Below are 17,147 nucleotides of genomic sequence, written 5' to 3'. Positions count from 1 at the left end.
TCCATTTAGCAGGTGGTTTGCACATGATAACCCAGTGGGTTTATGTCTGAAAATACTTTTTACCTTTTGGGATCAGGGACTAGATTTCTTTGTAAAATTCTTCTGATCCATGTATGTGGTGGTAGCAGTAGCGTTTGTAATTATCATTATATAGTTGAGTAGCAGCACTAATGAATATTGTGAATAAGGTTGTGAATAAAATTGATTGTGTAGCAACCTTATGTGTAAGTTACTCAAAGAGGTATCAACACACAGCTCTTCTTTCACCCACAGTTTCTTAGTGGGATGTGGTCCTAAGGTTGCTTATTGGGTTGCCCTGTTAACTTATCTGATCTTTGACCTCTAGATCTGTTCATTGTGGCAGAAATATTAACCAAAGAGATGTCGGAGCTAAGGGCTTGGTTAGTGAGGCTCTGTGCCTTTCATGAGGGCAGAGTAGGGTTAGAGACTGATCTCTCTTTCATGCCAAAAATAGGCTTGCTTTCCCATTGTTTGCCAGTTTATTCTGCTTTTCTTTTTACTGAAATCTGGTGTACCCAAGGGAGGAGTGGCATCATCTAGCAAACAAACAAACTGTTCTCATACACTTCAAATGCTCTCAAGAACGTTGTAGTCAGACAGTCCTTTTAATCCCCAGGAAAGAAAGTGTTCAAAGCCATTTGGAGAAGATAGATCAGGGAAGACATCTTAGCACACAAAGCCAGAGCTGTCCTTTATCTAGTAAAGATCATATCCTATGCAAGGGATCAGCCACCCATATAGCATATATATTTATATAGTGCTTTTTCTAAGCATTTAGAGGCATTAATGCACATTTTTTCAGTAATGTATACAACACCTCTACAAGTGGGCCAATATCATTCCCATATTATGGACTGAGATCTTTTCAGACTATGAGATAATGCCTTCAGTAAATGACCCAGAGTTCATGGCTGAGTTGAGATTTGAATTGGAGACTCTCAGCTCATGGCTCCTGCTCTTATTGCTAGAATCGTAGGTATATATCTGTACATTGTGTGCGTGTGTGTAAGTAAAAATATATGTAGATTGGCTGCTGAACTTTGTGGGTCTTTCCTTTTGAAAGGCCTGTGTTGTTTCTGCCTTTGGGCATCCTAATCCAGGCAACTCTGAGGGAAGCAAGTTAAATTGCTATTTAGAGTTGGAATTTATTTCCCCTTGGAAATTGCAAGATGGCTTACTCTACCTGGGATAAAACACAATATCAAACTGCCACACAATAGGTGAAATCTTGATAATCTGGAGTGTGATCTGTTGCATTCAGAAAGAGAGGTTTTGCTTACAGAACTGTAGCATGTAGAATTCTCATGGATGTAGCCATTTGTTCTGTTTCTTGCATAAGAGCTCATCCTGTCAAGGTGTTGCTAATGCAGATTATTCTTTGTAAACTACAGAGCAGTGAGAACTATTCTTTGGAAAGCAGAACTACAGTGAATGGGATCTAAAGAACTGTGTAACTAGTTCTGTGCTCTCAAGAGGCTTTGGGCTTGTATTTTTCAAACAACATCCACCCCCTGCCATGTGGCAAATCACTTCTGAAACTTAGGAGACTTTCAAAAGCAGTTTACTTTTTGGCACAGGGGACCTGCTGTTCAAAGAGAAGAAAAATGTTTTTAAAATTGATGTCTAAGCCCTTAGGCTTCCTAAACTAGCTCATTGATTCCCATCTAGTTCTTGGGGAAATGGCCAACAAATATGCATTATTATACTGAAATTATTTGGGCATATTTCACAAAATAAAGTTAACTTGGGGGGCAGCGAAGATCTTGATATGCTGAAGTGCTTATTTTATAAATACAAAGTGTATACTAATTTAAACGTGTTCTTGTTTGTTCTCAGGCAAGACAATAGCATAGATTCCACTTCTTCTTTAAAGGAAGACAACAGGCTGGAAGGGTTGGACTCGAAACAAGGTAGGGTTTGGGGAAAAGTAAAAATCTGCCTTTGCATGTGGCAGCCTGAATGGAACTGTAGCAATAACATGGCATTACCTAAATGGAAATACATGCTCCGAGGCATCTGCAAATACCACATGCTAGCAGTGCTGAATGATGTGTTTACTTTATTGTGGGGGATAGGGGGAAGGATAATTTCAAATATTCGGCGTTATTCTCCATCTACTTTTCAAATGGCAATTCAGAAATTGTTGGCATTTGATATATGTGGATAGTTTGAACTTACATACTGAAAGTTTGCATTGGGCACAGATTTGTGATATCAGTGCTCCTTTGGCCCTGGATTTCTTGTTTATTCTAGAGCAGGGCTGCAGAACTTCAACCCTTCAACAAGTTTTTTGGATGGCAACCCCAGCTACAGTGGCCAGTAGTCAGGTATGATGAGAGTTGTAGTCCACCTGCAGCAAGACCGAAGTTGTGTGGTCTTGTTCTAGAGTATAACAGAGATGGTACCTAGCACTGGCTCTTATTCTTGTGATTTGTAAAAGGCATGTCACACTTGGCATGATTAGGATGAGGATCCAAGGAAGAGTTCCAGTACAAACCAGTTCCCATACTTCTTTTGCCATGTTTCTATGCTCATCCTTCACAGAGGCCATTTTCACCAGGAGAACAAGAACGGAGGCAAGAGATCTTTTTCCAAGCGATGTCCTGCCCTCAGAATCAAGCCAACATTTGTATGCATAGTCTTGCCCTCAGTCCTGTTTCTGAGTTCACATTGCTAGCAGTTACAGTGTGACAGAATATTGGGAACTGCTAATTGTAAATGAAGACACTGAAGAGGTAGAGAGCTGCTGCCTTTTTAGGATTGACCATCAACAGTAAAGGATCCAGCAGTCAAGAAATATGCCACAAACTAGCACTTGGTAGGGTTGCAATGAAGGCCTTGGAAAGGATATTTAGATACCGTGAAGTGTGTATACTGTCAAATATTAGAATCTTTCCGACAGTGATTTCTCCCATGACACTCTATGGATGCAAAAGCTGGACTTTGAAGAAGCAAGATAGAAAAAGTATTGATGCTTTTGAATTTTGGTGCTGGAGAAGACTTTTTAGGATACCATAGACAGCCAGGAAAACAAACAAGTGGATCATAAAATAAATCAATCCAGGATATTCACTCGAGGCACAAATGACCAGGCTCAAACTATCATACTTCAGACACATTATGCGAAAACCCAGCTCCCTTGAGAAGTCCATAATGTTGGGGAAAGTTGAAGAAAAGAGAAGAAGAGGACGACCAGCAGCAAGATGGATGGACTCGGATTACGACAGCAATGAATTCACCACTGAGAGACCTTAAAGGCCAAGTTGAAGATGGATCATCCTGGAGAGAATCTATCTATGTGGTTGCTAAGAGTTGACACCTACTTGACGACACTTAATCAAACAGTTGTATTTATAGATAGTTTTATGGGGCAGTTACAGTCTGGGGCAGTTACAGTCTGGGACACTATTATATTGAACTAGTCTGGGACACTATTATATTGAACCCCCTTGTTCTATCCCATGCAATAGCCCCCATTAATTTATATTAGAAATGAGGTTCATGGAGCATGAGGGGTTGGTAATCCTCTCTTTAGACCACTGACAGATGTTGTTGTCCCTACCACACTGGTGTCCCTAAGTACCTCCTTTATTCTCTCCCGTATGAGTGAATGTTTGCTGCTGCTGCTTTTTCTGTAGAAGTGCCTTCTGTAGAAGGCAAACCACTGCATTTGAGGACACCGTTATGATGAGGAGAAAATCTGTCCTTTTCTCAAGAGCAGGAGGTTTGTGCAGAGGGGAGAGTGAGGTTAGGGTTAAGCAGAGGCATGCTGAAGTATTAGGAGGGAAGAAAGCAAGCGTCTGTAAAAACAAAACAAAAAAAACCCCGGAATTATCTCGTTGGCTGTCAAGGCTGACAATCCCCTTAATACCAATGTGAGCCCAGACAATTGTTTTGCTGCATTCATCAGGTAACATTTAATCACCTTGTTAATGTTTCAGTGCCTTACATGAAGACAGGCACATATAACTAACTATGGGGAAAGGTAATCGACATTCTTATAGGGCACTGAAGGTCCTACAGCTCAGAGAGATCCCCCATTACTGAAGGCTCCTTAGGGAAACATGCTCTGTTCTTTAATAGTCATATAGTAAAAGTAGCTAGTAAGGGAAATTGGACTTGATTAAAATATCATAAGGCAACAGATTAGTAGGATGCTGTGACTTTGTGGAGAATGCTTTAAATATTGCTCATTGCACTCTCTGGAATGACCTCTGAATTGACATGTTTCCTGCAGACTTCCTCTCTTCCTTCTATGCTATCAGAGGGAATTGATGACTGTTGCAGGTGATTGCTTCTTTGTCCTTTTTATGACTTTATCAGCCACCGTTTCGTGATGGCTTTGGGCAATGACAACAGTGCTAGTCAGGATGTTAGCTTTTAAAGAGCTTTTGAGAATGCACAGGCATAAATGGTAAAACTTAGAAACTCTTCTTCCACATTGGAGTCCATGGTGCTGAAGATGAAAAGCTTGAAAGCCGAGGGATGAGCAGAAATGAGTAAAAAGTGGTTAAGAAAGAGAAATTAAGTGCCTGGAAATGGATTTCACAATTCTAGCTGAAGGAATAAATACAAGTTATCAAACTGAAAAAGATAATGAGAAAAATGCCATCAGAGACTTTTATTACTATGTAAAATTACAGCTGCAAAAAAAGGGAAATGAAGCGGTTCAGTTAATTAAACATTTGTTAGGCCACCAAGGCTGTGTGATTATTGTGCATTGTAGTTCCCTAGAGATTTCCAGTACTGAAGACAACCCAGGGCTGATTGTACCTTTTAAGGTTTCGGTAACTTCCTATTCTCCAGGAGAAGGATAAATGGTTTCTCTAAAAAATAGTTTGGTCTCATTCACACAGGTCAGTGCCCCTTTCACTCAGTTCAGTTGGCCTTTGGCAAAAAAAGATGAGTGTGTTAGAACATAACTTCTGAACTTTGAACCAGACCTATTCAGTTGAGAATGTTTTCTCTCTGTAGAGAGACACTGTTCAGTTGAACAATGCATTAAGTAAATATGGACTGCTGCCCTGTAGCAAGGCAAAAGGATTTCCATTCCTTAATCCTATCGATTCCAATTTCTTTTGATCTTCCACGCACTTTGTTTCTGTAAGTTAAAAGCATTTGGATGATTGGAGTTCATGCCTGCTGCTCTTCTGTAGGCAGTGTGTGGTGGAGTACAAACTGCACTTTGCTAGTTAAAGTTAGATACTTCATGTTCTTTTTGACAAAAGCTTATCACAAGTTGGTGGTGGTGGTGATTCTAATATCAACTGTTTTTCACTGCTTTATAGCCATAATAGATTGCTTAAGAGATGAGAAATCCTAGACATGGACATTAGGCTTAAATGTTTCTAGTCTTGACCTTCTGCCTAAGAAGTGGACTAAAATACTCTCAATCTGCTCTTCATCTTTGTTGGTGTGTACATTTTAAAATGCACTTTATGAGTCCTTGTTTATTTGATCTGATTCTGTTGAACATATAGCACACTTTATAAAAGAGCAGCAAGATCTTTCCAGGGTTTCAACACATGGTGAGCCTGACAAGGATCTTAGTCCTAGTCTCATGTTTTATTGAATAGGCCCCCAACAGCAGAGTTGTGCGTTTGTGTGGATTTTTGTCATCTTGTTTTTGCTAATTTAGTCATATGAATGTGTTTGTAGACGACATTTGTCTATTTACATAAACTTTTATTTGTGAAACTGCTACTTATGGAATAGTTTACTTCCTAGTTACTTTACAAAAAGCCACTGCTTTGCAGGGCAAGAGCATTTACAATACATTCCTCTTAGTGTTCAGTATTGATTTTTCTTCCCCCTCCAGATACCAGTTATATCGTAAAAAGTCAAGGAAAATATGTTTTTCTAAAGATTTTCTTTGTTGCTCATAAACAAAAGACCCAAGCACACCCAAGGAAAGTTAAGGCACTTCTTTCTAAAAAGATTTAAAGCCAGGGTAGGATGTCTAAAGCCTTTCCTCCTCTACACACTTTTGACTGTAGCGAAAAAAGCAGTCTCTTTGAACTCATTTTGGAACCTGCACAGATTAATTTCAGTAGCATGTATTCTGCTCTGCTCAGTCTTTGCACAGAACTTGCTGAGAATGGAAAGTATCCAGTATAAAGATCAAGTGTAGAACACGATCTTTTATGTGTACAGTACAGAGAAGTTCTTGCTTTTCCCTTCCATTCTCCAAAAGAAGCTTTCACATCCATAAGCTAGCCTTATAATACAGTATACTATTACTGCCAAAGGCACTGAAATATTTAACAGGACAGCAACACACTTCTAGAATCTTTGTTTTGAGAAACTTGCATGATGTGGAGAGACTAATACATATTGGAAACCGATTTCTAGTTTTCAGCAGCATTCTCATTAAAAAAACAACAACCCAGAATGATGAATAAACTTCTTGGAACTTTTGCAAAAAATGTAATTTCATGTAATAGCAATTTGAGAATAGCCCAACAAGATCCCAAGACCATCTTGGATGCTAGTCCCAAGATAGATAGATGGATATGTAGCATCACAAATGTGTGTCACTGTGCTGATATTATGAACATCTTGACAGTTTAAGACATGCTGGCATAATTGTTTAAGATAATAGTTCCAGTTAATTACTTAGCAAATTGTGGTTAACTCTTTGGGCATGCGTGCCTCTAGTTGAGTTCATAGCATAGACTTGTGCTGTTCAATTGCCTGTACCAGGATCACCTTCTTTTCCTCTCCTGGTTCCGAGTCTCACTTTGCTTTATCTCCTCCTTCTGATCCCTACACCCAACATAATGTCTCTTTGCCTCTCTAGTGAGGAATTTCACACAATACTGTCGTTCAAAATCTAGAGCTTTTATGGCACATGCATATCCCAGATTCCATCTCTCAACCCTTTTTCATGCAGTTTTGTGTGACCAGGGAGCAGGCAGCGAGGGCTAAATCTGTTATGTATGAAACTTCTCACTAGAAATGCATGGAGGAGGTGTGATGCTGGATAGATGAGGGAGAACAAGATCTGATCATGCTGTGACCCAGCCCATGGGACCTCCAGCTGTTTCCTCCGAGTTGCATGAATCTCTGTTGAATTTGTGACATGAATGCTATGGGTTGACCTCCATTGAATTAAATTTGGAATAACCAGTTTCTATATTATTGAGAGCCATACCATTCTTCTTAAACTGGTCCAGGGATTAGAATTATCTGCCCAGCCTCTGTATAATAAAAGTTGCAATGGAGACCAATGGAGAGCTTCATAGAAACCAAACAGAAGATATGGGGCCATTGGTTTTTTTGGTTTTGGTTTTTTCCTGGATGGGCGGGACAAGCTAAGAAAAGAATAGCCTTTTTTCAGAATGCACATAAGATAGCAGTGCAGTAAAAGGAATATGAAATACACATGGAGACTTCTTGTCTTGCATCCAAATGTGATCAACTTTCTTTTATCATACCTTAATTAGAATTTAAAGGCACCAGAAACCAGATTAACAGCACAATCCTAAACATATATACTCGGCAGTAAGCCCCTCAGAGTTCAATGATCTCTAATCAGATTACATACATCATGTTTAAGATTTAAGCCTAAATTGTCTCAACAACCAGATCCAGCCCATAGACCACCAGTTGGCAAGCTCTAATGTAAGAATATCAAATCCTACTGTTGACTGTTATCTGAGCCAATGTTATGCAGTTTCTGAAGAGGACACTGGTTATCAGAGGGGGTTTTGTATTGGTTTCCAGTATATCGGTGACTGTGATGCTGATGAGCAAAAGTAGCAGATCAATAATGATTCCAGCCTTGGAGATCTAAAAGCAGAAGCTAGAAGGAAGAAACAGCTAATTTTGTAAAAACAGACCAGTGAAAAAAAATATTTTGGACCAAATGGGAAAAGGCTAATTAAAAAACAGACTCCCTAAGAATGAAAATGACTTAGTAAAGTATTGATAAAGCATGTAATTATTTCTAGGTGTTCTGGTCTAGTGCTATCATTTTATTATCATTAATGAAATATAGGAGCTTGCAAATGAATGCAGTATTACTTTAGGGGTTTTTTTGCTTGCACAAACTGAAAAGCTGTCCGTATTTTAACCCACACATCAATTTTAAACTGTGGAGGTTTCAGTAATACTGTAATTGTGGCAGCCATTAGTGTGACATTCAGATTGCAGCCAGAAAGGATAAAATGGGCAAATATAAACATGTAAGCTAACATTCTCTAAATCAGTGTCAGAGTCTTGCTGCATGCTCTAGAATAATGTGATGCCGTGACCTATTGCAGTAAATTGAACAAAGGAGCAGTTGTGCATTTTATCTCTCTGCTATTGCCAGACTGAGTGTATGGTATGTTCTTGACAAGGGTTGCTCATTGTTTCTTTAAAAACATTGCACATAAAGAATCTCCCAAAGCGCAACATATTGATCTTTAGCATAATAGGCCATATGTCCTTAAAGATGTACCACTGGGTAAGCAGTCTTTGTATTCAGCTTTTTAATACAGGCAATTATCAGGGAATTGATATACCAGATTGTGGATATAAATTTAAGAGTAGAAAACTTAGATAGCAATATAACAGATCAACAGTGGGGATTTTTGCATATTGAGCTTTCAAGATAAGTATCCCTCGTAGGGACAACTGCTTTAGGTAAACTGCTTTTAGGTAAATTACCATTCGTGGTATAATCCTATGAGACTTTGGAATTATATTGTATTATAATTCTATGAGACCATCCTATGAAAATGCTATTGGCTTTGTTCGAAGTTTAGTATATCAGATGGAACCTATTTACATATGTGGTGGAACTGTTTGGTGGAAGGGGGTTCAGTATGCCATGCAAGAAATCACAGGACAATAAATATCATGTACGGCCATGATGCTTATTTTGTGCTGTGTGACAGCATATCCCCCAAGAGAAAGAGACATTTAGTTGCATTTTTTTTAAATTACAGGCAAATTTTAATTTAAAAATACTTGGAAGTAAATTAGTCTCTAGTGTTAGGTGAGTCGATGTTGGATGCATAAGGCATAGTATGTTGTGCTCACAAACCAGTTGACTGAAGAAAAATGTATCAGAAAGCAGTTCTACATGTTAGGGACGTGCACAAAAACGGCTCTAATCCAAGCTGGTTCAAAGGGGCTCGGAGCTATACTGGGTAAAAGAGAATATGGTGAGGATTCCCCTTTACCAGTAACGGGCAGGGGGCTTCCCTAAAGTTAGATGGGGCAGGCAAAGAGTAAGAAGTTGCCTCAAAAGTGCATCTGATGGCAGCTGCAGGTGGCTTGGGCTGCTGACACACCACAGCCACCTACAACACTTTTAAGGTAATTTCTTACTCTTTTCATTCCCATCTACCTTTAGGAGAACTCCCTGTCCCCACTCCTTTACTTGTAAAGGAGAATCCTCTCTACCAGTAGAGTTCTGGTCCAGCTTGGGTTGAACCGGGACTCCTTTGGTTCAAACTCAGACCGGTTCGGCCCCAAACCTGTTCAGCCTAGCTTGACCTGAGCTGGCTCACACACCGCTACTACATGTATTCCTCAGTGTCAGGATCAGTGGCACTTGTTCATTTAGTTGTGGCAGGAAGAAACCTTGCAATGTAAAGATGGAAGTTTTGGCGCACAAGTGAAAGTGAATGTGCATTGTTCATTATTTACTCTTTTCTTTTTATAATGGTTTTCCTTAATTGGTGTTTCAGTGATATAATTTGGTTTTGGGGGGGTGTAATTTCTTAAATATAAACACACACACATTCATGGTTGGATGTACTCCCAGCCCTGAGGCAGGCACGGAGGCTGCCGTTTTGCCTCCCCCTGCATGTGCTCGGGGCCGGCCAATCATGCGGAGGATTGACCAGTTATAGGGCCAGCCTGTCCTCCCCTTTGCCAGTCGCTCTTTAGCAAGGCAGTGCTCAGTGAGGGTTAGCTGGTCACCATTTGGGGCCAAGTAGGGATTTTTTGGCCACACCAGATTGGTACCAGGTGTGTCCTTTTTCACCTACTTTTCACTAAGTCTTGTGGTGCAGGAGTTTAATAATATTTAAGATTGTTGGGTCACTTGGCAAGAGAGTGCAGTTTGGGGTAGGTTGTTTTGGTAATGGTGTTGGGCTGGAGGACCATTTAAGGTAGGAGGGTGTTGAAGACTAGCCCTTCGGAGTTTTGTGGCCCGGAGGGTTGGGATTGGCCCCTACTCAGAGGGTGGCTTGGGTCACCGGCCCACAGTTCTGTGGCTTGGGTTGGGTCAAGTTGCCCTCCCCTTGGAGGGGGGAACTCCACAGTGAGAGGATGTCAGGACCTGGTTCCTGGCTGAATTGGCACCTGACCCTTTGCCCTGGGGTGCAACGGTCCTCCTTATGAGGCTGACCCACATGGGTGGAGTACCCTCACTCTGGTTAGCTAGATTCCTCGTTGCAAGTTTCAGTTATGTATTAATTAATAAAGCAGCCTTAGTTTACTCCAATTATGCGTGTCATGTCTTTATTGGGGCCTGGGGGTACAATTTTGTTTATAGGTAAAGTGCTTCATTACCTAGTGAATATGTTTTGTCTTTGTCCGAAAAATATTAGGCTGGTTCACACACACATGTGTGCCACTTGATTACAGTACCCTTGATCACTCTCAGCTGAAGATGTGAACTGGTTCTGTTGGAAAGCATTGTGTGAGAGATTATATGAAAAATCTGTGGTGGTTGATTTGTAATAGTTCCTTCACAATCAAGCAATAATATTATCCTGCAGCCATCAAATCATGCTTGCATGTGTAAACCAGGTCTTATCTGTCTGTTGGTGGCAATTCTCCATAATAGATATACACAGAATCTCCACTAAGTTTGGAGACATAGAACAGGAGATGGAGATGAATACTGCCACCATGCCCTTCTTGTTGGCATTCCAGAGGCAACTGGTTCTTTGGTCAAGATGGAGTGCTGTATGACTTTAGGCTTTGGCCTAATCCACCAATGCAGTTCTTGAAGGTTTTTTTATGACATAAATAATTTTGCTACTGTATTGCATAGTTCTTCTAAGTAATAAGTAAACAGCATTAGTGGAGGACTTCCAATGATAAAGGATCACATATCCATAGTACTACGGGCCAGGTATTATATAGATATATCTCCAAAGTATAGTAATGTCAGAGGTTTGACTTGTCTGTTTGCATCATGTACTGTTAAAATATCCTAAAATCATTGGCTTGGATCCAAACAACCGTGCAAATAGTTCTGTGTGCCCAAGACAGTTTGGATCTTGTTTTTCTTGAACATGAGTTCTCTACTGCATGATTTTTGGAGCTGATGGGACTTTCAAAAGTGGTATGTGATAGATAGAGCATGGGGTTCTGGCATTCAATGGGAAAAAAGAATAAAATATGCCCAGGCCTTTGGGCATGCCTAAAGTAGCTATCTGGTTCCTAACCTAAGTTTTTAATCATAACTGAACAAATTAAAAAATGACCTAATGCCAATTGCAATACTTAAGTATTTACTTAATCACACAGGCATTTGTAGTATGTGTATTGGTACACTGATAACTGTTGCCTCTTGTTTTTAGTAGAATGTATAAAGAATTTTTTTGGTGGGAGGGTCTTTTTATACTGCACTTTAGGAATTAAATTTACTCCTAAAATAATAAACAGCCCCAAAGGCTTCCCACATAAACTTTCATTTTGTAATGCAGGCGCATCCTTGTGATATAAACCTTATGACATTTTAATTGGGAAAATAGATCATGTAATACCATATGATGGAATAAATTTTCCTAGCACTTCTGGCTTGGTCTACTGCATGTTCTTCTAAATTGGAATAAAAATGCATTAAAACTTGTCTAAATTAGATCAGTCTTAAAGTTGGTGGGAGGGCAGGAAGAAGAGAAACCGTTGTTTTTTAATTTATAGATGACCTTTCCTATACTCTAAATCTATGCAAGGCAAATTTTTATATAGAGATGTAATACTTTGAAAGATGAAGTGCAATTCTTTTTGTTAGGCCTCTGAAATCATTTGTTCTGTTAATTTTGTGTTACAGGCAAAGGAGAAGATAGTGACGTTCTCAGTATCAATGCAGATGCATATGACAGTGACATTGAAGGCCCATGTAATGAAGAAGATAATCCAGATGTGCCGGAGAGAACTGTCAGAAGTGGAGATGGTCAGATAGATGACCTTCAAAAAGACATTGAGAAAAGCGTGAATGAGATCCTGGGGCTTGCCGAATCCTCCCCAAAAGATTCTAAGGCAGGAACTTTAGCAGTTCCTCCAACAGATGATGTTCAGCCATCAGCACAGCAGCTGGAGCTCCTGGAGCTTGAGATGCGAGCCAGGGCTATTAAGGCCCTCATGAAAGCTGGAGATGTGAAAAAATAGCCCCAGGACTGTTCCATTTGCAAGATGTCTCTATTTGTTCTGATAGGTGTGATGTCAGCTTCCTTCAGTGCTAAAATGTATTTGGACTGGATTTGACATTCCTCATTCAAATTCTTTGTGTATCCTGACCTGTGGCTGAAATAGTTGATGGCAATGTGTAATTGCCATCAGTATGCTGCTTCTGTGACTTACACAAATGGATGGGTTTGACATAGTTTGACTCCCCTCTTTAATTTGCCCTGGATTATTTCTTGACATGGATTAGGATCCAAGAGTTTTAGGAACATGCATATTTAGCTAAATTCTGGTGCCTTACAAAATAATACAAGAACAAGATAGAATGTTCACGAGGCCACCACCAGCTTTCTGGAGATGTTTGGGTTACTTGACCTAAGAGGCTCATTTATGGTGGAGGAAGAAGTGGAAGCATTGCTCATGGGAGATGGAGAGATACAGTTCACATGGATTGAGAAAGCACCTCAGAATGTCTTGCACCAGTCATTGAGACTTGGAGGGATCAGTTGTTATGGACCCTAAGCAAGGTCTGAAAAAGTCAACAGTAGTGTGTGCTGCCTCTGACCTATATGGCCCTGCGCTGAGAGAGCAAAGCTGGTCACTGCCTCTAACTTGGCCAGCCCCTTAATGGGTCTGGATTCTGATGTGTTCACCTCTGGAATTGGTTATAGGTGTTTGTAATCCCAGTAGTTTACAATTAAAATTTACTATTTGTTAAATTCTAGAGATGTGCACGAATTGTATTTTGCAATTTGATTTGAGCTCAAATCAAGTCTCAATACACTTGAATTGATTAACTGTTTTGATGAATAGATTTGAGTGATTCCACCATAGGAAACAATGGGGAACTTGAATAACCCCATTGGTAGGTCCTAGGGATGCCAAAGTGGGTTGGGTGGTATGGTGTGCTGCGTACACCATACCACCTACCACAAAAGAAATGGGCAAGCAGGCAATTTTAAAAAAGTTAATCTTTCCCCCAAACTCCCATAGGATCCTATGGGAGTTCTAGGAAGAGGTTTGTTTGTTTTTAAATTAATTGCCCACTTGTCCATTTCTTTCGTGGGTTGGGTGGTAGGTACCACCCAGCACACTGTACCACCCAACCCACTTCGGCATCGCTAGGACCTACCAGTGGGGTGATTTGAGTTCCCTATTGTTTCCTATGGCTGAAACAAACTGGACTTACAGAATGCGCATGACAAGTTTTGCATTGCAATTTGCAAGGCATTTTGCATCCCTCCCTTGCAAATTTAACACTGCAGACTAGAAGAACAAAATAAAAGGGAATCTGTGCCTCCCACCACATTTTTTCAGAGTCCAAAAATGAGTTACCGACCCAGAATCTGCTACCAGTCACAGTGTCTGTGCTGCAGTAACAATATTGGCACAAGTTGCTCTCTCACACACATTTATTATTTCATTGCAATAGCTGCCAACAGAGCACCCTTGGCAGCAAGCATAGCCATAAACTCAGCTAGAACATCTTCAGCCACATTTTGACTGTGTACACCTTACATTGCAGATCAGTGAGAGAAACACAAGTTAGTCTCAAGGCCAGACATGGAGCTGCTCATAGCAATCACCAAGAAATATTACACACACGCAGCTGAGTAGCTGCTTTGCATTTCTTGCCACAACACCATCTCACAAACAGACCATACAGCTCAAGGAAAGCAGGTAGGCACCCATGTTCTACCACCCAGAGACGAAAGTTTGACAAATTTGATAAATAAATAAATGTTCTGCCTTTGTCAATCTGCGATCTTTCAAAACCAGATAGTTAACAGCAAGCAATAGCACAGCAAGCATGTTATACTTAGTCAGTGCTGTGAAAACCAAAAAATCAAACCTTCATTCTTTCCACCCTGCCTGCTACAGAGAGACAAGACAGAGCAGTCATGGCCTGATGGAGCAATGGTCTGACAAGAAAAAAAGCTTATATTCTTACCATGAAAAGTATTCTTCTCATCTTCTCCAGCACACATCCCTGCCTTTCTGCGTCTGATAACACCATAGCCTCAGACACATGGGTCAGGGCATCACTCCATCATCTCATTGACCATGATGGTGGCATGCATATCTGCATGTGTCAGCAGCACTAATGGGCAGACTGATACATCTGGTTTGGGGGTTGGCCAGTGTGGGATGACCTGCCAGTAGTATTGCAGTGGGTGGGTGGGGTATGACCATGAGTCACTCATCCTCCATAGCAAGCTCTGGATAGTCCAGCAGGGGGAGGTTGGCCTTCAGGAAGATCAGCCACTCCAACCTGTCAGCATCCATGCATGTGTGATGGAGTATCACCATGTCTCTGGCCACGGATAACATTCTCTCACTCTTGATGCTGGTTAGTGGGCATGAGAACCACCATCTGGCAAATGCTATCAAGTCTGGCCAGACTTCGTTATTTGATTTATATACCACCTTACCAAAGACCTACTGATACATTGCCCATAACTGGATCAGCTCCATCTCCTGGCCTGCCATTGGCTCCTAAAGACATGGCAAACCACTGCTCAGTATTGCTGCAGGGCTTGGTGGGCTTCTCCTGTACCCTTGGCAAGGTGTCAAGGAAGTCCTCCATGAACCACTGAGTGCAACACAGAGGCTCGCTTAGGTGCTAGAGATAGCATGCTGCTGGAAGCAGCAGTGATGCTGCTGCTAGGGATGTACTGCACACTAGTAGTTAGCACTCTGCACCCTCCACGTTGTGCCCCAGCCTCCTCTTCTCAGCTTGCCCAACCTCTGCAAGACTGCAACCGGAAGGTTCCGCCACCTGGGCAGCTCATCAGGATGGCTTTGTCCTTCATCCTTGGTCACATAGTCAGGACAAAATGTGCTGCCAATGCACCCAAGGGTGTCCTGAGCCACACCAGTCACCAGCTGGTGGAGTCCACAACTCCAGTCCTCAGCTGACCTGCCAAGGCAATTGCTTCCCCAGTGGTCAGTGTGGTCTGGAGCTCGCTCAAGGAGAAGAGCAGCAGGTGCAAAGCCTTGCTCAGCATTGCTGTCTCGGAGACTCGGCACACAAGCTGTTAGCAAAAATAAAGAACAGCTCAAGTGCCAAGACAACCTTGGAAATGAGCGCCCATTCCTGGTTGGATGGATCACACATGTCCAAGCCATGCCTTCTTGCCAGGAGGTGGATGGCCAGCTCTTGCTCCTGCAGATGCTGGAGCAAGAGAAAGGTGGAGTTACACCAGTTCGGATCATCCTGAGCAGTGTTCTCTCTAATTTATTTCATCTGTGTGATGAATGAGTTTTACTCTGGGCGGCAGGATCAAGGCAGTGTGTGTGCATGTGCATTCAGAGTGAGGCCTTCCTGATTCAACCTGAGCAGGATCTAAAGTTAATTGAGTGGACATCAAAAAAACTTGTGAGTGCATGCATGTGTGCACGCCTTAAAGGGAACACTGACCCTGAGGGATCAGGTATTCAGGTAGGCCCAACTCAAGCTGCCTCTTCTTGAACATATGCTTACCCCTTTTGTTCCAGTGGAAGCAAGCTGATATCTTGCGACACCTCTCCACAAGAGCAGTCGTGGCAGCAACAGACTGGCGCCCAGCACCATCAGCAGAAATGTCTCACCTGGCCCCAGCCCCAGAAGGGCCATATGCATCCCACACAACCAGGTTCAGACTGCAGCAGACAATCATGGGTGGACACAAACTGACTGCTCAGCTGCCCTGTTTATGTTGACAGCATTGTTGATGATCATGAATCCTTGGTGAAGGTTTGGATGCCCAGGCAGCCATCCCTCCAACTGGTGATCCATGGCTGCCGACAACTCATCTGCTGTGTGGTCAGTGTCCAGCACCTTTACATGCAGCACAGCCCACCTTTGCTTTGCTGTATGGGAGGGGCTGGCCTGCAGGAGCTGTCCCCTCGCTCTCTTACCCCCAACAGTGCAGCATGAGGGAGAGGAAAGCAACGTCCCTCCCACGGCAGCTTGTCCACAGATCCACCATGAAATGCACGCTGGTGTCAGGTGCCACTGTACGCAACAGCCCAGACATGGCCTCCCTGTATGTCTGGTACAGAGAAGGCACCACCCACCTGCTGAAGTTGGTGCATGAGTAGATCTTGTAGTCAGGGATAAGCAGTTTGAGCAGTAGACATTCTATTCCAGTGGACATTAAAAAAAAAACTTGTGAGTGTGTGCACACAAATGGGAATCTTCATAAGGATTCATTATGATAAAAAGTCATAACACACTGAAGAGTCTATAAACACTTAGAAAATTCTTTTTAAAATGAACTGAGCACCCCCACTGCCTTGCTGGTAGGAGGGTAGTTAGCATCCTATGTGCCCTACCCCCAACCCACTTCTGACCACCTTGGCTACCCATGGAGTGCAATGGCGCTGCTTCATATCCTCATTATTCCCTGTGGTGAAGATAAAGGAGCAGTGCTGACTCTGAGTGCATGTTCATTGCCACTAAATTCTACAACTGACGCTAAAAAAAGTGGCACTAGGGATTAAGACGGTCATGCTTGAGCCTTGTCACAGCCACCATTTACATCCCGAGATAAATACATAAAAATAGCTGGGCTGGGCACAGAGTATCTATGCCACTAGTTTGCTGCCGCTTTCCCCCCTAACGCCCTGCCACTGCTTTTTGGCCCACTCTCACCCCCCACCTGCCATTATCTTCCCCGCCCACCCCTGCTGTCTTCTTCCTCCCCATCCGCCCACTGCCTCCTTTGGTTGGCTGCTGGCCTGCCGCCGGCTACCATTGCTGTTTTCTCCCCCTGTCCCCATTGCTATGC

General features: G+C 42.1%; 1 protein-coding gene across 2 annotated transcripts in view; it reads left to right on the top strand.

Annotated features, from left to right (window-relative positions):
- The window catches only part of CAAP1 (caspase activity and apoptosis inhibitor 1), a 58,846-nt gene extending 45,752 nt beyond the window's left edge, over positions 1 to 13,094 (top strand). Inside the window, exons 5-6 of one of the 2 annotated variants that reach the window (XM_053298645.1) lie at positions 1,858 to 1,931; positions 12,023 to 13,094. In XM_053298645.1, the coding sequence (XP_053154620.1) occupies positions 1,858 to 1,931; positions 12,023 to 12,360 (412 nt within the window). In that variant the 3' untranslated portion in view covers positions 12,361 to 13,094. The remainder of the gene's footprint in view (positions 1 to 1,857; positions 1,932 to 12,022) is intronic. The other variant, XM_053298646.1, reaches the window with a different exon arrangement.
- Positions 13,095 to 17,147: the final 4,053 nt, after the last annotated feature.

Source organism: Hemicordylus capensis, chromosome 2 (assembly GCF_027244095.1).
Source record: "Hemicordylus capensis ecotype Gifberg chromosome 2, rHemCap1.1.pri, whole genome shotgun sequence".
In the NCBI taxonomy this organism is placed as follows: Eukaryota; Metazoa; Chordata; class Lepidosauria; order Squamata; family Cordylidae; genus Hemicordylus; species Hemicordylus capensis.
Note: the sequence above shows the minus strand (reverse complement) of the source record. Positions and strands in the feature narration are given on the sequence as shown.